The sequence below is a fragment of the Sus scrofa genome, chromosome 4 (genome assembly GCF_054392235.1).
Source record: "Sus scrofa isolate SSC_HxYL_T2T_F1_AM1 chromosome 4, Sscrofa_HxYL_maternal_Yorkshire_Landrace_v2.0, whole genome shotgun sequence".
Lineage (NCBI taxonomy): Eukaryota > Metazoa > Chordata > Mammalia > Artiodactyla > Suidae > Sus > Sus scrofa.
The window spans coordinates 117,367,771-117,393,322 of NC_139386.1; the positions used below are offsets into that span (position 1 = coordinate 117,367,771).

At 38.9% G+C, this 25,552-nt stretch overlaps 1 protein-coding gene and 1 long non-coding RNA gene across 12 annotated transcripts in view; one reads left to right on the top strand and one right to left on the bottom strand.

The window, feature by feature from the left end:
* VAV3 (vav guanine nucleotide exchange factor 3) overlaps positions 1 to 25,552 on the top strand; it is a 373,539-nt gene that overhangs the window by 330,524 nt on the left and 17,463 nt on the right. For 8 of the 10 annotated variants that reach the window (XR_014844590.1, XR_014844591.1, XM_085023765.1 and 5 more), the window contains 4 exons: positions 7,690 to 7,724; positions 11,023 to 11,139; positions 11,719 to 11,806; positions 17,491 to 17,620. Coding sequence is in view for 8 of the 10 variants with exons in the window: in XM_085023765.1 (XP_084879891.1) it covers positions 7,690 to 7,724; positions 11,023 to 11,139; positions 11,719 to 11,806; positions 17,491 to 17,620 (370 nt within the window). In the remaining 2 variants the exon portion in view is untranslated. Of the gene's footprint in view, positions 1 to 7,689; positions 7,725 to 11,022; positions 11,140 to 11,718; positions 11,807 to 17,490; positions 17,621 to 22,504; positions 22,858 to 25,552 lie in introns of those variants that run through there. The other 2 variants (XM_085023767.1, XM_085023764.1) reach the window with 2 other exon arrangements.
* Positions 1 to 25,552, bottom strand: part of LOC146404212 (uncharacterized) — a 131,578-nt gene that overhangs the window by 69,554 nt on the left and 36,472 nt on the right. The window lies entirely within an intron of this gene.

The following is a 25,552-nucleotide window of genomic DNA, read 5'->3' on the forward strand; positions in this document are numbered from 1 at the left end:
AACAAGGTTTAAAATGGCAACAAATACATATCAATAATTACCTAAAATGGACTGAATCCACCAATCAGAAGACCAAAAATAGCATACTGGATAAAAAATCAAGAGCCTACAATATGCTGCCATGAGAACCATGTTAGGGCAAAGCACATACATAGATGAAAGTGAGGGGATGGGAAAAGATATATAAAGTAAGTGGAAATGAAAAGAAAGCAGCAGTCACAATTCTCATATTAGACAAAACAGTCTTTAAAAGAAAGGCCATAAAAAAGGACATAATTTAATGATAAAAGGATTTATTCAAGAAGAGAATATATTACACTCATCAACATATTTGCCCTAGTATAAGAGCACCCAAATACATAAAATAAATTGAACAGACATAAAAGGAGAAATTGATGGGAATACAATAGGAGACTTCACCCCATTCACATTAATGGACAAATCTTCTAGACAGAAAATCATTAAGGCGACAGAGATCCTAAATGGCCCAATAAAATAGCCTTAATTGATATTTTCAGGTCATTATATCCAAAAAAAATCAGAATATACATTCTTTTCAAGTGCACATGGAACATTCTCAAGGATTGATCACATCCTAGGGCACAAAAATAACTCAACAAAATTTAAGAGTATAGAAATTATTTCAAGCATCTTGGACCACAACAGCATGAAACTAGAAATCAATGATAGGGAGGAAAAAAAAAAACCAAAAAAAAAACCAAGAAAAACCTGACTACATAGAGACTAAACAACATGCTATTAAAAATACCAATGAGTCAATGAGGACATCAAAAGGAAATTAAAAAGTGCCTCAAGACAAACAACAAAAACACAGCTGTTCAAAATCTATGGGATGTCACAAAAGCAGTTCTTACAGGAAAGTTCATAGCAATACAGGCCTTCCTCAAGGAAAAAAAAAAAGTTTCAAATAAACAACTTAACAGAATTATAAAAAGAACAAATAAAACCTAAAGTCAGAAGGATTTGCATTTCTCTAATAATCAGTGATGTTGAGCATTTTTGAGGAACCACTTCTCACCAGTCAGAATGGCCATCATTAATAAGTCCACAAATAATAAATACTGGAGAGGATGTGGAGAAAAGGGAATCCTCCTGCACTGTTGGTGGAAATGTAAATCAGTACAACCACTATGGAAAACAGTATGGAGGGACCTCAGAAAACTAAATATAGAACTACTACCATATCACCCAGCAATCCCACTCTTGGGCATATATCTGGACAAAACTTTCCTTGAAAAAGACACATGCACCTACATGTTCATTACAGCACTATTCACAATAGCCAAGACATGGAAACAAACTAAATGTCCATCAACAGATGAATGGATTAACAAGAAGTGGTATATACACACGATGGAACTAGAGACTCTCATACTAGTGAAGTCAGAAGGAGAAAGAAGAATCCCATATGATATCACTTCTATCTGGAATCTAATATACAGCACAAATGAACCTTTCCACAGAAAAGAAAATCATGGACTTGGAGAACAGACTTGTGGTTGCCAAGGGGAAGGAGGAGGGAATGAGATGGATTGGGAATTTGGGGTTAATAGATGCAAACTATTGCCTTTGGGATGGATAAGCAATGAGATCCTGCTGTGTAGCACTGGGAACTATATCTAGTCACTTATGATGGAGCATAATAATGAGAAAAATAATGTATATATGTATGTGTGACTGGGTCACCTTGCTGTACAGTAGAAATTGATAGAACACTGTAAACCAGTTATGATGGAAAAAATAAAAATCATTAAAAAAAAGAAGGAAGGAAATAACAGAGAAGAAATCAATAAATTAGAGATTTAAAAAACCACAGAAATAAATCAATAAAGCCAAGAGCTGTTTCTTTGAAAGGGTAATAAAATTGACAAACATCTGGCCAGGCTCACTAAGAAGGAGAGAGGGAACCAAATAAGGAAAATAAAAATAAAAAAGGAGAAATCTCAACTGATACTGCAGAAATACCAAGAAATATGAGAAAATGCCATGAACAATTATATGCCAACAAATTTGACAACCTAGAAGAAATGGCCAACTTTCTAGAAATATACAGCCCACCAAAACTGAATCATTAAGAAATAGATAATTTGAACAGACCAATCACTAGAAATGAAATTTAATATGTAATTTTAAAACTCCCTACAAATAACTGCCCAGGACCAAATGGCTTCACAGGTGAATTCTACCAAACATGAAAAGAACTTGTACCTATCCTCAAATTCTTCCAAAAGATCAAAGAGGAGGGAAGATCCCCAAAGACATTCTATGAAGTCATCATCACCCTGATACCAAAACCAGAGATACTATCAAAAAAATAAAATTATAAGCCAATATCTTTGATGAATACAGATGCAAAAATTCTCAACAAAATTTTAGCCAACTGAATCCAACAACACATAAAAAAGATCATACACCACAGCCAAGTGGGATTAATACCAAGTTTACAAGGATGGTTTGACATACACAAATCAAGGTCATAAACCACATTAACAAAAGAAAAGTCAAAAGCCACATGATAACAGGTGCAAAAAAATCATGTGACAAAATTCAACATCCATTTATGATAAGAACTCTTACCAAAGTGGGTATAGAGGGAACCTTTCTCAACATAATAAAAGCCATTTATAACAAACCCACAGCCAATATAATACTCAATGGAGAGATGCTGAAATCCTCCCTGCTAAAATCTGGAACAAGACAAGGATACCCACTCACACCATTTTTATTCAACACAGTATTCAAAGTCCTGGCCACAGCAATTGGATAAGAAAAAGAAATAAAATGAATCCAAATTGGAAGGGAAGAGGTAAAATTGTCACTATATGCAGATGACATAATACTATATATATAAAACCCTAAGGACTTCACACAAAAACTACTTGATCTGATAAGCAGATTCAGCAAAGCAGCAGGATACAAGATTAGCATTGAGAAATGAGTTGCATTTCTGTATCATAAAAATGAAATAAGTGTATGAAAAAATACGTTTAAAAATCATACCAAAAAAAAAAAAAAACCTAGGAATAAACTTGAATAAGGAGCCAAAAGACTTATATGCTGAATACCATAAAACACTAATAAAGGACATTAAAGAGGATTCAAAGAAATGGAAAGATATCCCATGTGCTTGGATTAGAAGAATTAATATTGTTAAAATGGCCATACTACCCAAAGTTACCTAGATTTAGTGTGATCCCTATCAAATTACTCATGACATTTTTCACAGAACTATAACAAATAATCCTAAAATTTATATGGAACCACAAAAGACTCAGAATTGCCAAAGCAATCCTGAGGAAAAGAACAAAGCTGGAGGCATAACCCTCCCAGACTTCAGAGACTGCTACAAAACTACAGTAATCAAACAAAAAACATGATATTGGCACAAAAAAAAAAAACATATCAATGTAACAGGATAGAGCATTCAGAAATAAATCCACAAACCTAAAATCAATTAATCTTTGACAAAACAGGCAAGAATATACAATGGAGAAAAGACACTCTCTTCAGCAAATGGTGCTATAAAAATTGGACACATAGGCAAAACATTTTCTGACATAATCACACAAATGTCTTATTAGGTCAGTCTCCCAAGGCAATAGAGATTAAAAACAAAAATAAACAATGGACTTAAACTTACAAGCTTTTGCACAGCAAAGGAAATAAAAGAAAAAAAGAAAACCTACAGAATGAGTGAAAGTATTTGCAAACGGTTCAACTGACAAGGGCTTAATCTCCAAAATACACAAACTGCTGATACAACTCAACAACAAAAAAACAAGCAAGCCAGTTGAAAAATGGGCAGAAGACCTAAATAGACATTTCTTCAAAGAAGACATAATGGGAGTTCCCATCGTGGCTCAGTGGTTAATGAATCCAACTAGGAACCATGAGGTTGCGGGTTTGATCCCTGGCCTTGTTCAGTGGGTTAAGGATCTGGTGTAGCTGTGAGCTGTGGTGTAGGTCGCAGACGCAGCTTGGAACTGGCATTGCTGTGGCTGTGGCATAGGCTGACAGCTACAGCTCCAATTAGACCCCTAGCCTGGGAACCTCCATATGCCACAGATGCATCCCTCTAAAAGACAAAAATAAAATAAAATAACAAAAAACAAAACAAAAAAAACAAAGAAGACATGAATTGCCAGCAGGCAAATGAAAAGATGCTCAACATCACCAATTATCAGAGAAATGCAAATCAAAACTACAATGACAGAATGCCATACCAGTCAAAATGGTCATCAAGTCTACAAATAAATGGTTATTAAGTTTACAAATAAAAAAATCTGGAGAAGTTGTGCAGGAAAGGTACCCTCCTATACTGTTGGTAGGATTGTCAACTGGTACAACCACTATAGAAAACAGTAGGGAGGTTCCTCTGAAACTAATTATGGAACTACTGTATGGTCCGGCAATCCCCTCCTGGGCCTGTATTTGGATGAAACCATAATTCAGAAAGATACATGGACCCCTATATTCATAGCAGCACTATTCACAATAGCCAAGACAGGGAAACAGCGTAAAGGTCCATAAGAGATGAATGGGTTATGAAGAGGTGGTACGTATTTACAATGGAATACAACTAAGCCATAAGAAGAACAAAATAATGCCATTCACAACAACATGGATGCAACTAGAGATTCTCACATGAAGTTCAGTATGTCAGAAAGAGGACAAATACCATATCACTTACACGCGGAATCTAAAATATGGCACAAATGAACCTATCTACAAAACAGAAACAAACTCAGACACAGAGCACAGACTTGTGGTTGTCAAGAGGGAAGGAGAGGGGGAGAGAGTGGGATAGACTGTGAGTTTGGGGTTAGTCAATGCAAACGATTACACTTAGAATGGATAAGCAATGAGGTCCTACTGTATATCACAGGGAACTATATCCAGTCTCCCGGAATCAACTCAGATGGAAAAGAATATGAAAAAGAAGGTACATATATGTATAACCACGTCACTTGGCTGTACAGCAGAAATTGGCACAACATAGTAAATCAACTATGCTTTCATTTTAAAAAGAACTAAATGAATATTCTATATGGTGACATTTCAATATTTGAAACAGTAAGAATAACATGTTGAAGGTTTTGAAAATAAATTAGTCAGCTTAGAAATCTCCCAATTAGGATGAAAAAATGACGTTTCTAGCCTAACACAGAAAGTTCATCTCTAAGTGCCTCATCTAGCTCTTCTAAAATGTACTTTAGAAAAAAGTATGTATCTTTTATATAATTTTACTATTCCCAATAAAAATTTTAAGATTTTTATTTTTTCCATTATAGTTGGTTTACAGTATTCTGTCAATTTCTACTGTAACATGACCCATATATATGTATGTGTGCATATATATATATATATACACATTCTTTTTCTCACACTATCCTCCATCATGTTCCATCACAAGTGACTATAGTTCCCTGTACTATACAGCAGGATCTCATTGCCCAGCCACTCCAAATACAATAGTTTGCATCTTTTTTTTTTTTTTTTTTTTTGGCTTTTCTAGGGCCAAACCCCCCAGCATATGGAGGTTCCCAGGCTAGGGGTCAAATCAGAGCTGTAACCGCCAGCCTACATACACCACAGCTCACAGCAACACCAGATCCTTAACCCACAGGGATCAAACCTGCAACCTCATGGTTCCTAGTCAGATTCATTAGCCACTGAGCCATGACAGGAATTCCTAGTTTGCATCTTTTAATCCCATACTCCCAGTCCATCCCACTTCTTCCCCCTCAGCAACCGCACATGTTTTCTCTAAGTCCTTCAGTTTCTTTTCTGTGGAAAGGTTCGTTTATGCTATATATTAGATTCCAGATATAGGTGATATCATGATAGTTGGCAAAAATTTTCTTCAACTTTCTATCAGTAACAGAAGTTTAGCAATGTAGACAGCCTATGATGGAGTCATAAAAAGGCCATTAGAAAAAGTGTCAAAGATGAGAAGAAAATTATCCATAGTCTCATATATGAGATATCCATCCAGAAAGGGCCCAAAGCACACACGAAAGCAATGGGGAGGGCACGTGTCAAGAGGAAAACGACCAGATCCCACTCTGGCCATGAAAGGGTCATAGCTGAAAAAACAAAATTTTATGCTACCCTTTACTTTTGTGGCTCTTTCCCAGCCAAGAAAATCCATGCTCAAGATATGCTGAAGCTCTTTGCGTTCTCCCTCTTCTTTCTCTGTGGCTTTTTGTTGTTCTCCAGGAGACAGAGATTGGGGGTTTGTTTTGTTTTGTTTTTGTCTTTTTGCCTTTTCTAGGGCCGCTCCCATGGTATATGGAGGTTCCCAAGCTAGGGGTCTAATCGGAGCTGTAACCGCCAGCCTACGCCAGAGCCACAACAATGCGGGATCCCAGCTGCATCTGCGACCTACACCACAGCTCTTGGCAATGCCAGATCCTTAACCCATTGAGTGAGGTCAGGGATCGAACCCGCAACCTCATGGCTCCTAGTCGGATTCATTAGCCACTGCACCACGACGGGAACTCTCAGAGATTGGTTTAGAAATAAGCATACATTTGATGAATACAGAGAGGTAGAGGGAAGGTGGAATAAAAAATTTTTACCATCAGATTTCAGAGGGCATGCATATCTTATCAAAAGGGACACTGTTGAAGCTTGATTTCTATTTGTGGAGGAAAAAAATGGTATAAGAAGATATTTGCAGCATTTGAATGGTGTCATTTACTTTCAATGTTGGTTTGCTGTGTATCAGGATTTTATGTGGTGGTGAAATTTAAAATGTGATCCATAGGATAAAATATTTAAATCTTAATAACTTTAAAGATGTTCTGACTAGAAAATCTTACATATATTAAACTCTTTTAACCTGGAACATAAGAACAGAAACAGCACATTAAAAATGGACATAGCCAGAAATATATTCTCACTGACCAGACCTCAGGTCCAGTCCAGGGCAGCAGTAGTTTTAAACACCCAATACAAAAAGTCCCTGGAATACCATGGAATGTGTACATCAGCCTCAGGTTATTCATGGAAATGGGGAATATGCATTTTGTTGTTTTATGAATGTTGGTATGCCTTCTTTGGCTGTGTTCATTTTCTAGTTGGAAGCAGCAACTAGAAGTTCTCTTTTTCTTTTTCACTTACATAGAAAATGCTGTCTCTTTTGCAAAGCTGTATCTCAGAAAAGGGAAAAACGAATGATTTTCTGTAACTTTTTAAAAAATACAATGTTTTCTAGTTGGTAGACTTCAAAATCAGAATTTAAAATTTGTGGTGCAAAGTAAGAGTCTCTCTCCAGTGTAGGTTGTTTATTTTGCCTGTTTTGCTAATTTCTTGGGAAAGCAGTGTGCTATTTGGTTTTCCTAACATTTTCATTTTCTATGATAGGATTAAAATGCCTTAATAATAAATAGCAAGAGATTAAAATTCGTATTTTTCCTGTTATCTCTCCGTTTGGAGGTGCAGTGGCAGTAAAATGAATGAAAGAATGAATTAAAGTGAAATGAATTATTTTCTACTTATCTGACATATACTATGATTCACTCTGTATAATATTGCCAGGGGATCGTTCTAGGACCATGCTACTTAGGGTTTTATAGCGCTGAGTCAGCTGAACTGAATTAATGATTGATTTCTAAAAGCTTCCCTTAAGTAAACTTAATCTATTTTTGCCTTTTTATATCCTAGGTGCCCAAACCAGTAGATTATTCTTGCCAACCGTGGTAAGTATTAAAATCATTTATGTAGCTAAGTTGAAATACCATACCCTTAGCTCGAGGACGCCTTAAATATGGGTGTAGTAAACTACACTGCATTTCCATTTGTCCTGGCTGAATGTGTTTTCAGATGCAACAAAACATCGTAATGAATTTATTTATCATCAACCTTTCTATATCTTTATCAGAGAGGGGGGGTGTGTGTACCAGTGCATATACTTAGCTATAAATCAAAGTTTATAACTGCCACAGAGGACTATGTACATTTTATTTTAGAGGAGTGGATTTCATGAAGCTGAGGGGGGCGAGGAAAGTGGGATTCCACTGTCTGAAACTAAAAATTAGCCCAGGAGGACAGCAGATCCTAAAAATACATTTTACAACACTTAAGATGAGAGGGCCAAGATGCATCCACGTCCAAAGCTTTGAGTCTCTGTGAAGCTCACTTGTCACTTAGAGGCTAGGATTGTTTATCACTAACAGAAACAAGGAGCAAAGTAGATAATGATTCTTAGTTTTTAGACATCATGAGTTTAAGGGAAATGCTGTCTCCAGCTAGAAAAACTACTTAGACCCCAGAATAGTTATAATCATCATAGAATAACAACACATTCAGGGTACATACTCTTGGCTTAGTATTTTATTTTTTGTCCATGCCTGCGGCATGTGGAAGTTCCCGGGCCAGGGATCAAACCCACACCACGGCTGTAACCAGAGTCACAGCAGTTGCAGTGCCAGATCCTTAACCTGCTCAGCCACAGGGAGCTCCCATTATTTTACATGTTTTGTTTTTCTAACACCTGTATAAGGAAAGTTATTATCGTTATTTTTACAGATGAGGAAACAAAGGTTAAGGCCAAGCAGCTACTAAGTGGTACCAGCAGGATTCCAAGTTATGTTGTCTGTACACTGCCACACCGCCTGTCAAAGTACAAAGCACTGTGAAGGAATGAGCATAAGTGGTGAAAGAGAGATTCTCCTTTCAGATATCTAAAACTGATAAATTAAGAAATTAGAGTTTAGTCATGTTATTTAGAAATATTCAGAGTTCCCGTCATGGCGCAGGAATCCGACTAGGAACCATAAGGTTGTGGGTTCAATCTCTGGCCTTGCTCAGTGGGTTGAGGATCCGGCACTGCTGTGAGCTGTGGTGTAGGTTGCAGACGCGACTCAGATCCCACGTTGCTGTGACTGTGGCATAGGCCGGTTGCTGCGGCTCTGATTAGACCCCTAGCCTGGGAATCTCAATATGCCATGGGAGCGGCCCTAGAAAAGGCAAAAAGACAAAACAAACAAACACAGAATTAGAAATATTCAAATAGAATTTCTTTTAACAAAAGAGGAAAAAAGGTGAAATACTTGAAGTATTGGGATAGAATGCTAGTAAGACAGGGTAGTGCTTTTTCACTATAATTTTATACCATGAGTTGACTTTTAAAAAAACCAAGTCCATGTGTTACTTTAAGATGCTTATACTATATACTAATTGCCAGACATGCATGAAGGAAATTAGGGATCTGTAATGAGAATGATGGTGTGGAGAACTGCAAGATCCAGGACAGCTTCTTTAGATGGGACAGTCAGAGGGGACTCTAAACCTGAATGATGACAAGGAAGGTGTGTTGGTGGAGGGGGAGAGTTTTCCAAAAAGGAATCCAGGGTCTCTGTGAAGACAGAATTCCTGAACCTGAAAGAAGGCTAGGGACTATGAAGAGGAAGCTGGGAGTCAGACTGTACTAGGCACTAATGGTTCATGGGTTATCATAACTTTGCTTGTAAACCAAGGTACCATCTACATAAGATGCTCTTAGCTTGTCTGTACCTGGTGGAAGCCTCACATGCCCTCCTTCAACAAACTTTTGTTCGGTGTCTACCATGCATATTTGAATAAGGATTTATTATAGATTAGAAGTGCGTATTTACACTGGGTTACATGAGTCTGTAAGTGAATCAGAAATTTTTCTGCAATATTGATTTGAAAGATGGCCAATCCAAACATAAAATGTTTTCCTTTTACTTTTATTACCCCAAATCTCTGATCTATTTTGCCAAAAAATGCTCAACCTGTATTTGACGTGAAGGATCACTTAAGAATATATTTTTTTTTTTTTTTGGTCTTTTGTCTTTTGTCTTTTTGTTGTTGCTATTTCTTGGGCCGCTCCCGCGGCATATGGAGGTTCCCAGGCTAGGGGTTGAATCGGAGCTGTAGCCACCGGACTACGCCAGAGCCACAGCAACGTGGGATCCGAACCGCGTCTGCAACCTACACCACAGCTCACGGCAACGCCGGACCGTTAACCCACTGAGCAAGGGCAGGGACCGAACCCGCAACCTCATGGTTCCTAGTCGGATTCGTTAACCACTGCGCCACGACGGGAACTCCGGATCACTTAAGAATATTTTAACATTAAATTTGGGCCTGTTATTGTTAGGGAATTTGGGTATATTTAAGGCCAACATAATTTAGGAAAAAGAGAGTTCTGGTTTTAAAAATATACAGTTTTTAAAAATTTTACTCATAAATTATTATTATTTGGTCTTTTTAGGCCTGCACCCACAGCATATGGAGGTTCCCAGGTAGAATCGGAGCTGTAGCCACTGGCCTACACCACAGCAACACTGGATACGAGCTGTGTCTGTGACTTACACCATGGCTCACGGCAATGCCAGATCCTTAACTCACTGGGGGAGGCCAGAGATCGAGCCTGTGTCCTTATGGATACTAGTCAGATTTGTTTCCGCTGGGCTTCGATGGGAACTCCCTCATAATTTTTTTAAGAAAATTGGTTATCAACACCATGGACTATATAGATTAATCTTAAATCCAAAAATAATTATTTAAAAATAAACTGCTACTGGAATTTTCTTAAATTGATACTTACAGGAGATTTTATTTCATACTGTTGAATATAGAAAAGGTAAAATTTTGGAGGGGTGTGTATGTGTGTACGTGTGTGTGTGTTTCACACAGGCCGTCCTTCCCTACAAGTCTTCTTCCTCGTCCCTAAACTCCTCACAACTCTCTCCCTGACCTAACACCTACTGATTCCTCTCTTTCTCCATTTATTTGATAAATACTTACTGTGTAGTAGGCATTGTTTACTTCACTGTTGCAATCTCCGTAGAGCATTTGTGTTTGGACGTAATTAAAGGACCTTTTCTGCATTTTTTGAGGTCACATAATTAGGATAGAAGTAAAAAGCTCAGATCTGCCACTCCATTGAAATCCTGACAGATACTTATTTTTAGCCTCTGTTCTCTTCCAGGTACATTACCCAGAATTTCTGTGTCTTGTTTCTTACAGGTATGCAGGAGCGATGGAAAGATTGCAGGCCGAGACTGAACTTATTAATAGGGTAAATAGTACTTACCTTGTGAGGCACAGGACCAAAGAGTCAGGAGAATATGCAATTAGCATTAAGTAAGTAGGACAAGTACTTTTACAGAAATAGCTTTCCTGTTTTCATAATTGCATAGATCATCTGACATGTATAGCACTAAGGTTGAAAACCAAGGTTCTAATTGCAGCAGAAATAATGTATCATCTCTCCAGACAGTTCATTAATACTTGAAAGTATCTGTTAGAAAAAATAGTATTAAGTGTTATAGGCTGCTAATTGGCACATTAGATTTCTTTCATAACATTGTACTTTGGTGACTTGATGTGTGTATATATTTCTAGTAAATTCTAAGAAGTATAAATTACTAGCTTTTGCTTGCTTTTGTTTTTCCATATTCTCAAACTGATCCTATAAATAAATTGGGTATGGTGATTGGTCAAATCTACCCCTCCCCCAATTTATCTTCAAATAATGGTTGTATCTTCAGCCAACCTAGTAAATATATTTTGTTAATTAGCTGTCACCACTGTATTGGCACATGTATATATTTTGTCTTCAGAATTAATTCCTATAATGTTATTGGGGCATGCCCTCTGGTAATTATTGATTTCTGCTGATTAAAAACACATTTATATTCATAAGCTATCCATTGCCCACAGGTACAATAATGAAGCAAAGCACATCAAGATTGTAACAAAAGATGGCTTTTTTCAAATTGCAGAAAATAGAAAGTTTAAAAGTTTAATGGTAAGCATTGATTAGTTCTTTTCAATCTGGGGTCCTTATTTTTCTATTAGAATGGTCAGTTTAATTCTCTAGTTTCTTGGAAATTTTGATCACTGAAATATTGTTTAAAGAGAATCATACTATAATTTTCCAGAATTCTGAAAACTTTAAGAATTCCAGTTAAGTTTTTACACTGTCCAGTTTTCATGGTAAACTAAATTGGCAAGTTTTAGGTACTGTTTCAAAGTCCACACTCTTTATGATTCTTCACACCAAGGACACATTCCAAACAATCAACTTTCAGTTTCTTGTGTGTTTTACTTTGTTTGAAAGACACCTAGCAAAGTTTGAATATTCTTTCGCTTTTCTTCCTCTGCCTCTGTTTCCGAATTTAGGTAGAGGAGGATATTTTAAATTATAGCATTAAAAGGCTGTAATCTCACGTTTAGATTCATGTCATACAAAATACAATATACTGTCAAATGGAAAATCTTTTTGTATTTTCTGCTGTTTAAGTTATCTGTGCTACAGTTCTCCTTCATTACTTTGGACAATTAACTTCAATGAGGTGGCATTTTTAGCACATGACAGTGATATTTCATAGGAATTTTATATTTAAATTGAACCTATGTTGTTACTAAAGTTGCTTCAAATAAATAAAGATTATTAATTCTGATAATTTTAAAAAGTGCAACTTAGCATCTAATATTATGCATATGTCATATGAGCAATACACATGTCATGATATATGCATTGCTGACAGTAAAGCAAAAGTTATTTCCTGAAAAGTGGTCTCAGGTCTGTTTCTCAAGTTCAAAATACTTTCTTGAGATAATGAAGAATTTGGATATAGGACATAAGATGCATTTGTAGCGCTCTGCTAAGTACTTTGAGTAACACTGGGAAGGACCACTCATTGATTGAACCATCAATCAAATGATGCATCCTGCATCCTTCCGGAAAACATCTCAAGGCACTTTGCAGATGTTAACATTAAAGTTAAAACTGAGTGTGAGAGAGCCTTACAAAATAGGCCAGCTTAAAAGCTGTATCTAAAAATTTAGGATTGCTTCAAGACAGGAATTGGTGTTTTAAAGAAACTGAAGCATCTTGAGTTGAAAGAAAAAGTCAGAAAAACTCTCTGGATGTAAACATCACATTCCCAATTCAAAAGCTAAGGATGGGCTACAAGATCACGTACCGGAAGATGTTAGACCCTCTCAAATTGGCAACCAAGATTCAGGCAGCCTCCCTGCTGGCAGAGACTTGTGTTCTGCTGGAACAAGCAGGCTGTGCAGAGAGAACGGGACCTAAGGAGGTTCTTCCTAAAGTGAAAACCTAGCAGGGAGGTGGCAAGTGGATGCACAAATAATGAGTGACAGCCCCAGCTGAGACCTGATGAAAGCATGCACAGGGGGTCCTCACAGCACTGCAAGACACACCAGCTTGACTTTCACCTGCAGAACTTCCTTGGCTGGTAATGAGGCCGCTCCACGGTGTTATAGTTAATACGAGACTTTAAAAAAAAAAAAATGCTGTAGGGCCAAAGATGACTGCCAGACCTGCTGACCTTGAAAGTGACAAAAGGGACTCCCATCACAGGAGACAAGCAAAGAGGATGAAAGGAAGAGTCACTGGAGAGGCCAATCAATTCCGTTTTCTGTCACCTGGATTCAGTTCAAGAAAGTTCCTCATCCGCTATGGTTAGATGTGAAAAGCCAGTAAATACTGTCTGACCTGGATTAGTGGACAGAGACCCCCTTCCTATCTGCATATAAAGCTGTGATATAGTAAGAGCAATAAAGACCCAGAATTCAAATAATTTGTAACAGAGAGCAGTAAAAGTTTCTGCAATGATGTTCTGGAAAGGGAATTAAAAGTAGCTGTCACAGAGCTAAAATAAGCTCTTCTTACATGGTATGTGTAAAATATCAGAAATGCCACTGCTGGGGACACATGCGTATGCTTGTTTTTTTCCTCCATATCTGGGGATCTTTCATAAGGAAGCACCTAGGACAGCGGGTTAAAGGGAGTCAATCAAGAATTAATCGCAAAGCTACAATGAAACAAACGAACAACAACAACAAAAAAAAACCAGCAAAAGAACATAATTGTGAAAAGAGAGACAAAGGAGCTGAAAAATCTGTCTTAGAGCACTTTTGTCAGGTCTAGCAAACCACATCAAAAATTGCTGAAGACAGCTGAACTTGTCTGGAGCTTCCTCCTTCTCTTTGTTCCTGTTCGTTTGTTGAACAAATTTATACTGAGTCCTCACTATGTGAAATCACTGTGTTTTTGCAGAATTCAAAAAGAACTCAACTGGTCTAAAAAAGCTTGCAAATTAGTAAATATACCTTTACCAAAACCTCACAATAGAGCAGTCCTTTGACCCTAAATGGGAAAAGCCACATGGATACCTGATCAGAAGAGCTAACTCCTGTCTGACTAGCCAGCACCCCCTTGAAGAAGGGTCAGTAGGCACCTTAGACTTCTCTCTGGCAACTAGGGACTTCTCTAAACCTGAATCATGCACCTTCAAGGAGCTCCCTTTCATCCTGTTAGCATCAAGTAACACAGTTAAGTGTAGGTCAGTATTCTCCCATCATGGGTGGTAAAGTTAGACTCACCTACCTAATGACACTCATTAGGGTCTGGAATTAAATTTCATTTGGAAATGATGTAAAAATGCAAACCAAATCCAGAATTTGTTTTAAATTAGCCAGTTTCTCCGAGAGAAGATTGGCTTCAGATGGTTATGACCTGACCTTCTTCCCCTTGGGTTTCTATTGCTTGGTTAATCAAAATCTTTGTTTTTCTAAGTCATTAAATTCAAATTCTAAATGAATTCCTGTATCCAGATTACAAGGCATTAATTTTGTTCTAATTTTCATGTACGCCAGACAATCCATGTCCAAATGCTGTTTATAAATCCTCTCCATAGCCTGTTTCCTTGGTAATTGGAATGACTGGCTCTCACTCATTATTTTTCTGAGACTTGAATTGTTGACACCGCTGTGTCCATGTGAGATAAGGAAGCTTAGCGATTTCTTTTGTTTAGAGTCTTCTTATTTACTTGTAGTACCTGAAGGTCAATGACTGCTAAAGCAGGGGTGGATTAGACTAAAATACAGAAAGCATAAAGGCATAAATTGGAAGAGATCCACCGTGGCACTATTTAATTCTACCCAGTGAGAAACACGTAGAAAGATTTACTCTCCGAAGACTGTAAAAATGGAACTAAAATGCCATCCATGCTTAGTGGAGTGATGAGAGTGTTGGGCAGCTTACCAAGCCACATGACCTTAGGACTTGGAAAACTTTTTTCTTCCGTAAAATTTGGAGGTGAGTAGGTATTAAATGATCACCAGTCCCCTTTCAGGATGATCATTCTGTGGCTTTGAGTGACATTCACGAACGTTTAATTCATACTAATTCATAATATACTGCATAAAATTTCTATCACCTGTAACAAAACTACCTTGATGTTCAAAGTTATTGGCTTATAAGGACTTTCAGGTTGATTTTCACTTTTTTGCTAAAGAAACTAACACATTTCACTCAGTTTAAATTTTAAGATTAAGAATTATTTTACATATATATATTTCTATACACAGTGTTGCTGAAGCAAAGAGTAGTAAGGTGTGTATTTCTTCCAGAGACCTTACAAAATTCTGCATTAAAAAAAAGTTAAATGATAATATTGGTCTCAAAGTAAAATTTAATTCCAGACCCTGCCCTTGTAAACCATGATAAAAATCACCATAGTGGAAATGCCGTATTCTGATCATTGAAGTCATTTTCAGGATATAAAACTATCTACTATAACTTTTTTTTTTTTTTTAAGTTGGTCAGATTCCCCACGGCTTTGCTGCCTCAAGGATGCCCATAATCTGGGCCCAAGGATGGAAGAAAACAAATGTTTAGGTTAGAATGTGTATAAAACCCTAGCATCTTGGGTGTCAGAAAACAAAGTTCCTAGTACACCGTGGATACTTAGCACATGCTCCTTCTCTTGGCTTCCCTTTCCGCATAGTTACGTTTGCCACACAGTTTGCCAATAGTGTGATGTGGTTCAGAGCGCAGACTTTGGAGACAGACACCAGCTTATTCACCACCTTGTCCAAGCTGATGAATCTCACGGCGCCTGGAGCATCAGTGGAGACCAGGCCTATCTCCCGCTTCTCGTGTGAAGAATGTACAAAACGATATAAAAAGCCTGGCACATGGGATCATGGTAGCTGGCATAATGATTGACTTGTGCCAGGCACTTTACCTTTTTTTGCTATGGTTTGTGAAGTGGTCTATTATCCCCATTTTACAGAAAGGTGAAGTCTCCCTTTGCTTTAGTTATCCTTGTAGTATCCTTATAGACCATCCCGGCACACGGTCTTCATTTATGTCTGTCCCTGTCTGACTTCCCTACTTAAAATCATCCTTCCCTCCTTCCTGGCTTTTGAAATTTTACCTGCTCCTCAATTTAAGCCAACTTCATCCATCATGAACTCTTCCCACATCCTCCCCCCTGGACTCGGAAAAGGAAGTTCTCTTTCTTGCCTTTGAACTTCCATAACCCTTCACTTCCCTGCAAGGGTGAGAACTCCTAGGAGCCGTAGCTTCCTAATCTCTGTGACCCTGGGAACTCCCCACACAGTGCATTCCACAACTCATCCAAGTTTGATCATAAATAAATCATCTTTTCTTTCGGGTGATTTTTGGCCCAATTGATTTGTTTTGGAAACTTTGAACATGACCACCAAATGATGGTACTGGGTTGATGACAGTGCGATTTTTTTTTTTTTTTTTGAAGAAATGAGTTGCTTCTACACTGTTTATGTTCTTTATTTTACACTGTTATTCTACTGTAGAAGCAGCATTGTTAATTAGGTTAAAAGTGATTGTGCTTTTATTTTCATTTCAGATTTTTCTAAGAAACATGTCTAGAGCACTCAGTGACAACACGCATTCTTCCATCCTGGGATAACCACTTTTCAGTTTCCATTTAAAGTAGAGGGATTCAGATTTGTGCAAAAATCTATGAAACCGGCATCTCAAAAGAAATCTCCTGAAATTTTTCTATGAAAGATGGTGGGTGGTTGTGACATTAGGCTTGTGTATATTTAAGGCAATTAAGAGTAAGAGAAAATTAGGGAGAACTGCATTATTGACCTCTGTCAGTACCAGATGACATAGAGAGCTACGAGAAGGGCAGTAACGCATCATCATAAACCAGAAACAGTGTCAAGTTCCATTTGTGCCTTAACACCTTTGGTTTACCATGGAAAAGTACATTTCGGATCAAGTTTGTTTTTCTGCTATGTTCAAAGAAAATGCAGGAAACTAGCAATAGCTATATATTCATCAGACAGCTGCTGCCTTTCTAAACAAAAATAAAGGGAAGTGCTTCATAAATAAGGACAATAATCACTGTTCTGAAATTGAGGTTGAGTGTGCTTTCTTTTACTACATCTGACTGAAGGCTAACAGGATGCTGAGTAACAACAGGGGGTAACTCACATTATAAATGGCTTGGAGCAGGGACAATTACTAGTTGGGCATCACAGCCATCAAGACACCAGGGAGAGATTATCACTTACTCCTCTGCCATACGCTTATGGAAGAATTGAGCATTAAACTGATCATCCTTACATTGTATGTATTTCTGTGTTGAGGATTAGTTCATGTGTTTGACTCTTTCTTCCCTCAAGGAACTTGTGGAGTACTACAAGCACCATTCTCTTAAAGAAGGTTTCAGAACCTTGGATACAACTCTGCAGTTTCCATACAAGGAGCCAGAACATTCAGCTGGACAGAGGGCTAACAGAGCGGGCAACCGCTGTGAGTATTGTAATTCAGAATACAATTGGCTGTCACTTAAGGATTGAAGGCATGAGAACATCTTCATTCGGTATTTTGAAACGGAACCAATTAATGTGCTGATGCATTTAGCAAGGAATTTTCCTGGAGCAAAGCAAAATCAGATGGACCAACAGGTTTATGAATATGCTGAGATTTAGTTCTTTGAGCTAAATTAAAAATCATGTTTTCAGAGTTCCCATTATGGCTCAGTGGTTAACGAATCTGACTAGGAGCCATGAGGTTGTGGGTTAAAGATCCGGCGTTGCCATGAGCTGTGGTGTAGGTTGCAGACACGGCTTGGATCCTGCATGGCTGTGGCTCTGGTGTAGGCCGGTGGCTACAGCTGCGATTGGACCCCTAGCCTGGGAACCTCCACATGCCGTGGGTGCAGCCCTAGAAAAGACAGAAAGGCAAAAAAAAAAAAAAAAAAAAAAAAAAAAAATCATGTTTTCTGTTCAGAAATCCATCTGAAATGCAGGGTATGCTAATATGCAAGTTTTGTACTTTGCAGTGACTTTTATATTAGCCAAACTCTTTTTAACTGATACATTTATGGTCATAATCCAATTGGATTGACAGTATTTAAGCAAGGCTGGTGCACAGCTCTCCCATCTAACCTCCTATCCAAGTCTGCTTGGAGATACTGTTTCAATGATAACTTCCCGAACTTTGAAATAACTGAAAGTATGTTTCCTCTGACGCCAGTATTTGAAAGTGTGTATGAGCCACTCTCTTTCAGAATGAGCACCATGCCACAAATATCCACTACAGAGTAGCACATGAGCCAAAAGCTTGTTATCATTTGAGTGCGAGTTCAAGTCAAAAAACGTTTTCCTCATCATCATTTAGTGCAGGTAGTCTTCCCAGAGATGGCTGTAACATGTAAAGAGAACACTGTGATGAAAAATGCTATGAATAAAGTGTGATTTCATCCCCTTATTATAATGGCATTTTTTGTTTTTTGTTTTTAGGGCTGCACCATCGCGTATGGAAGTTCCCAGGTTAGGGGTCCAATTGGAGCTGTAGCTGCTGGCCACAGCCACAGCCACCCCAGATCCAAGCTATGTCTTCGACCTACATGACAGCTCATGGCAACACCAGATTCTCAACCTACTGAGCAAGGCCAGGGATTGAACCCATGCCCTCATAGTCTGGTTTGTTACCACTGAGCCATAATGGGACCTCTCTAAATAAAACTTCTTTAGAGGAGAAAGGAATAGTTTTATTACCCTCACAATGTTTAGCCTAAGCAAAAATGGGAATATCTAGGGGTATTTGAAGAAAAGAATTTGCATCATGTAACGTAATTTTAACTCCCCCCACCCCAAAAAGCAGAAGCTGAAAGGGAAACAAGAATCTCTCGGGGCTCTAACAACACCAGTAGAACTTCATAACACTTGCATATAAGAAAACAAACAAGTAATCTGTCACATCAACTGACAGTTGTTTTTTTTTTTTAATTTGAGTAACTTAATAGCTGTTCTCTTCACAAGGATCAGTGATAAATGAACAGGCTTGTGCAATGAGAATCGTCAGAGCACACTTACTGTTGAAACTGTAAAAACATTAAAATTTACCTTTTGGAGTTCCCGTCGTGGCTCAGTGGTTAACGAACCCAACTAGTGTCCATGAGGACGAAGGTTTGATCCCTGGCCCCACTCAGGGGGTTAAGGATCTGGCGTTGCCATGAGCTGTGGTGTAGGTCGCAGATGTGGCTTGGATCCCGAGTCACACCTGTGGCTGTGGTGTAGGCTGGCAGCTACAACTTGATTGGACCCCTGGCCTGGGAACCTCAATATGCCGTGGGTGTGGCCCTGAAAAGACCAAAAAAAAAAGCATCTATGCATCTATTTTTTGGCCCACTCTTAGCCAATTATCTTAGACTCTTACATAGGCCATAATTTTTTTAATTTTCTTTTTTTTCTGGGGGGCTGCAGCTGTAGCATATGCAAGTTCCCAAGCTTGGGGTGGAATCAGAACTGCAGTTGCTGGCCTGTGCCACAGCCACACTGGATCCTAGCCACATCTAGTGATCCATGCTGCAGCTTGCAGCAATGCCAGATCCTCAACCCACTGAGCAAGGCCAGGAATTGAACCCTCATCCTCATGGATACTAGTCAGGTTCTTAATCCACTGAACCACAGTGGGGCCTCCTCTACCAATTTCTTAAACATCTACCAAGGTTATGATGTGTTTCCCCACACGCAAAATCTAATTCTCAATTCTTTTTTTACCTCATCTTCCCAGTAGCAGCAGATAAGAAGTTGCTAGGGTTAGGGTTAGGGTTGTTGTTCATTTAGAGATCCAAGGTGAGAGGGTTTGGCAGTCAGAGAGCAGATGTCCCACGTTAGTGGGAGGCACTAACCCTCTATTTGACTGCATAGTTGTTATCCCCATGCACTTCGTCTGGGCTCCGCACACATAGGTGGCTCAGAGAATACTGTTCAACAATGAAGTTGCCTAATTTAAAATTTGTGTCTAGTGTTTAACCAGATATTGAATGCTCAAACTTGTTAGTCACTAGGAATGGAGTTACAGGCTCTTTTTCCTTTTTCAAAACACAGCCCACAGCGTGATTATGAATATCCAGGCAAGCTACAGGGAGATTGAGAGTCACCAATTCAGACATTCCAAACCCAATCTTTGGGAGAGATTCTGGCACACCCTCTTTTATAATCAAGAAGTAAAGCCCATCATCCATTTAAAACTTAGTCTTTGTTAGAGCTTGACTTTGTTCATCACTTATTCAGTCATTTCATTTCTTCAACAGATAGTAAGTTAAATACCCAACGCAGACAAGGCACTGTTCTAGGTCCTGCAGTTGAGAAGACAAAGTCCCTGCCCTTATGGAGCTTCTATTTTAATGAGAAGACTCTGGCAAGTCAGGGTTAGGATTTGGTATTTTTTAGAGGATGATCAGGCATGATCTTGCTCCTAAAGAGACCGGAAGGAAGTTAGGGCATGAGTCAGTATGTCAATCAGCAATAATTTCTTGATGGTCTACTCCTCAAGATTATTCAGTTATTACCATACAGCAAGATAAGGATCTTAGTTCAAATTTATGTTATCCCCATGTGTTATGTACTTTATGTGGACTCTGCATGAAATGAGAGGAACACTGAGATTAAATGAGATGCTGTAGATAAGGCATTTAGCAGAGTGCCAGTCCATGGCCAACACGTAATCAAAGCCATCCCCAATTCCACCACTTCCACCATGGGTGCTGCTGTTACTGCTTCTAGTAACCCCTAACAGCAAACATTTCCTTTTATTTCTAATAGTTGAATGGCTGGTTTTAAACTCAGAGCGATATACATCTTTGCTGATTCTTTAAATATACTTTACTTATTTCATATCAAGCCCTGCTTAAGGGTTAACCCTTAATGGAAACACTGCTTCTGTTTTTATGCATGTGGTGCCTCTCTGGAAGTGATAAAGAGGGAAACACTACCTATTCTGTATAGAGAGCGTGCAGGATGCCTCTAGAGTTCTTACCTCTGCTTATAGCTCTGGGGGCTGCTGCTAAACATCATCTCAAAGAAACTTTTACAAGAAGTAATACCTTGGGATATGGGGTTGGACACGGTGTGGCATCCCCATTACTTCTGAAGCAAAGGAGGAAGCAGAGCAGGCAAGCTGAAGCCCAGGACCACCCTCTGTTCAACTCCTAGAGCCTGCTACTTATTATTTTTTTCTTAAATAATATAGTCACCTTGGAAAAGAAAGTTCCAGGGCACTGTGGGACAGGTTGCTTCTGTATTAATACAAAATGTTCTCGGGCAAATTAACAACTGTTTTCAAGATTGTAAAATGTAGTACCATTATGACAGACCTACTGCATGCAATTACAGAAGTACACAGATAAAGAAATCGCTTCCAATTAAACGGGCATCCAGTGTATTGGTCAGGGAGCACACAGCGTTTCTAGGTGAGGAGCTCGTTGTAGGCGAGGCTCTTTCCGGGATCTTTGAGACTTTATTTTTGCCTTTATGATGACTGGAGTGTTTCCAAGAGTGAAGAAAAAGAGGAGAGAACAAAGAGGTCTCAGGCAGAGCAGGGAGCTGTCGTGCTTCCCATACATTGGACAGCTAAACTGCGGTGGCTCCCTGACAATGTTCTGCCCTGTTCTGTGGATCGTGTAAGAATCCCGTTCCTTGCCAAACACGGTCGCAGAAAACCTGCCTTCGGCTGCTTCGGGTGTACCCGAGGGCTCGTATATTTGAAGAGCAGGGAGCTGACTTTTGCCTTCCTCCCTCCACAATGAGCACTGAATTATTTTCAGGTCTGTTACGGAGTAACTGTCTGACCTTAGGCAAGTCACTTAGCCTGTCTGGGCCTCAGCTTTTTCATCTGATGAATAAGGAATGAGATTAGATATTTTATTATCTTCTTTTAAAAACAGCATCCTAGGTCTCTTTCTTTGTGTGCATGAGAGGAGGAGGTAAGGTAGAATGGCAATCACCTGTTACACTCGGAAGAGTTGCATGATGAGCTGTTTCCCCTTGATAGACCTCAAGCATTTTCCCAAGTAAATACAGTGGAGAATTAGTGGGACCACAGAGTTGGCTAATGTTTTTACAAATGGTGGTTATCACTGTATTTACGTAATCGCAAGTATCTTCTCACAACTTATTATGAAAGGGAAATGGAAACACCTTAATCCAGAGATCCAAAGTAACATCACCAGTAGTGGGTCAACTTGGTATCACGTACCTGCTAATGTGATGCTCTGAGAAGGACAGACCAACACTTTGGGGGTATCCCTGCCCCCAGGGCACACAGTTTGAACCTAATCATGAGGAAACCACAGATAAACTCTAACTGAAAGTCATTCTACAAAATAACTGGCCTATACGCTTTCAGGAATGTCAGTGTCACGCAAGACAAAGACTGAGGAATTATTTCAGATTGAAGGAAACCAAAGCGACATGACAGCTACAAGCAACATGGGATCCTGGATTGAACCCTGGACCCCCAATTTTTTTTTTTTTTCTGTAAAGGACATACATTGGACAGCTAACACATTTTGAATAGGTTTCTAAACTAAGAGTATTACTTGTTTTTGATAATTGTACTGTGATTTTATAAAGAAAGAAAATACCTTTGTGTTTTGGAAGCGCACACCAAAATGTTTAGAGAAAAAGGGCATTTTATCTGCAGCATATTCTAAAATAGTTCAGGAAAAATAGAGATTAATAAAGCAAACTGTAAAATATTAACACTTGAGTTTGAGTGAAAAGTATATAGGAGTTTTTTGTACTATTTTTATTATATACATTTTTTTAAAATTATTTCCTCAATACAATTTTTTTCTACTGTACAGCATGGTGACCCAGTTGCACATACAGGTACACATCCTTTTTTCTCCCATTATTATGTTCCCTCATAAGTGGCTAGACAGTTCCCAGTGCTACACAGCAGGATCTCATTGCTAATCCATTCCAAAGGCAATAGTTTGTATCTGTGAACCCCAAGCTCCCCAACCACCCCACTCCCTCCCCCTCGGCAACCACAAGTCTATTCTGCAAGTCCATGATTTTCTTTTCTGTGGAAAGGTTCATTTGTGCCATATATTAGATTCTACATGTAAGTGATATGGTATTTGTCCTTCTGACTTACTTCACTCTCTTTAATTTTTTATTAAAGTGTAGTTGATTTACAACGTTCTACCAACGTCTGCTGTATGGAAAAGTGACCACTGCTACATATACATTCTTTTTTTATACCATCTTCCATCATGTTCTAACCTAAGAGACTGGACGCTAAATAGCTCCCGGTGCTGTACAGTAGGACCTCATTGTTTTGTCCTATTCTTGCTATTAAGTCCAAATTATTCCAGAAGTAAAAAGTTTTAAAACTTAGAGATGACCCCGTTAGCTGAAGAGGACTAACAGAACTGGAACAAAGTGGCAGCACAGGATTTCCTCCACTTGATCCAGGGGGAGAGGGAGCTTGGTGCACTGATTTTAGCGGATTTGGGATACTGAGTAGGTCACATTTGAAACCATGTCTTCCTCACCTGTGACCTCACTGTATCTGCTTATTCATTCATTCTTTTATTCAACAAACACTTAAACACTTAGTATGTGCCAGGCCCTGTTCTAAATCTAGATGCTAGTTGTAACAGTGAATACCATGGACAGGAACAAACATAAAACAACTTCATAAATAATTACACATTTTGCCAAGTCTTGTGAAGCCGAAGCACAAGTGAAAGGGTGCAACAAGAGGGGCTGTTTAACCTAGAGGGTCAGGGAAGGACGTCTTGAAGTGGTGTCTGGGTGAAATTAAAGGATCTACTTTGGTTGACGGATTGGCAGGGTGTGAGCTAGGGGTGGGTAGGGAAACTCCACTATGAAGAAGCAGCTCATATGAAGGAGCTTTAGCAGGATTTAACTTTGCATGTTTTAGGAATTAGGAGGGGGTCAAGTGTGTGAAGCAGTGAGTGGATTCTAAGATCTACAGTTGGAATGTACTGAAACTTTATAATAACAGAAAATGATATGAACAGACATTGTTTTAAGAGCTCACTGCCTCCTCTGTGAGAGAGGCTTAGAGGGAGGTGTGGACGGAAGAGGGATGAGTTAGGAAACTACTGCAGATGTGAATGGGAAGCACGATGGTGGTTCGGACAAAAGCTGAACAGAGACAGTGGAACAGGACAGTTGAGCAGATTTGGATTTCATCTGGAGGTTGAGCCGACTGGATAAAGGAAAAGGAACTGAGGTAGAAGAATACACAAGTACTGGCCTTAGAGGACTGCCCAGTAGTCACCCCACTGACCTGGAAACAGAAGTGATATAACATGTATACAGGAGAAGATAACACGTTAGGTTTTGTGCCCATTCTTAGTACCTATGCACACTCGATGTTTCAGCAGGCAGTTGACACTAAGAAGAGTGGTTGGGGTTGAAGATAGTTTTATGAATCATTTACACTTTATTTCATAGTTTTCAAGACTACAGTCTGATTTATATCTTGATCTAACAACTTCTGGTGTCTTGTTCCCTGAAGCCTTAGGAACCAGGCCCCTTTGCTTCTCATTCTCAAATTGCACTCTGCCCAGGGCCTTTCATGAAGCAGGTGCTCAGAGGAGTTAAGTGAATGAAGTCAGAGCCCAAGGTCCATGCGCGACATTCAAGTGTTACATGTAGTTGCTATTTTAAAAAGCATGGAAAGATGGGTGGGCTCGAAACGTACTATCGTTCAGCGTGATCCTTTTGATGTGATGACAACTATTATAGGAATTCTTCTAATACTGACAAAGGCGATGGGTCCTGGGTCAGCGGGACCATAAAAATGCCCTTATAGGGAAGAGTCAAAGCCAGAGCCAGAAAAAACCTGGGCTGTATCTCCCCGGTGTGGTCTCTTTGACACAGGTACCCCCGTTATTCCCTCTGCCATCTGGCAGTATGCTTAAGCTTCATTTTAGCCAGTGTTTAGAAACTTGGAAATTGTATCATTCATATTTATTTAACTCAACGTAACATAAGTTTCTTCTTCCTGATCATTCTTGAAACATCCTGTTAATGCCTTAACCTTTACCACTATTTATTAGCTTTGGCACAGTGTAACAGTGGATAATATTTATTATCTCCTTCATACAAATTCCTCAAACATCCACTTAGTTTTTTACTTTGTCTTTGTAATTCAACATACCCATATTTATCTACTCTTCTTTTCTGATCTCCTAACTTTACCCTCAGCCTTTTGTCATCTTTTCCCCTGGTCATTTGGCATTTGGGTTTGATTTAATCTAATTTTATTCTGGTAATTTAAATATCTGTTTTAATTCCATTGCAATAGCTTCCTAGAACTGCCGTAAAAATGACTGCCAATGGAGGGGCTTAAAACAACAGAAATTTACTTTCTTGTGGTTCTGGAGGCCCGAAGTCTGCCATCAGTGTTGGC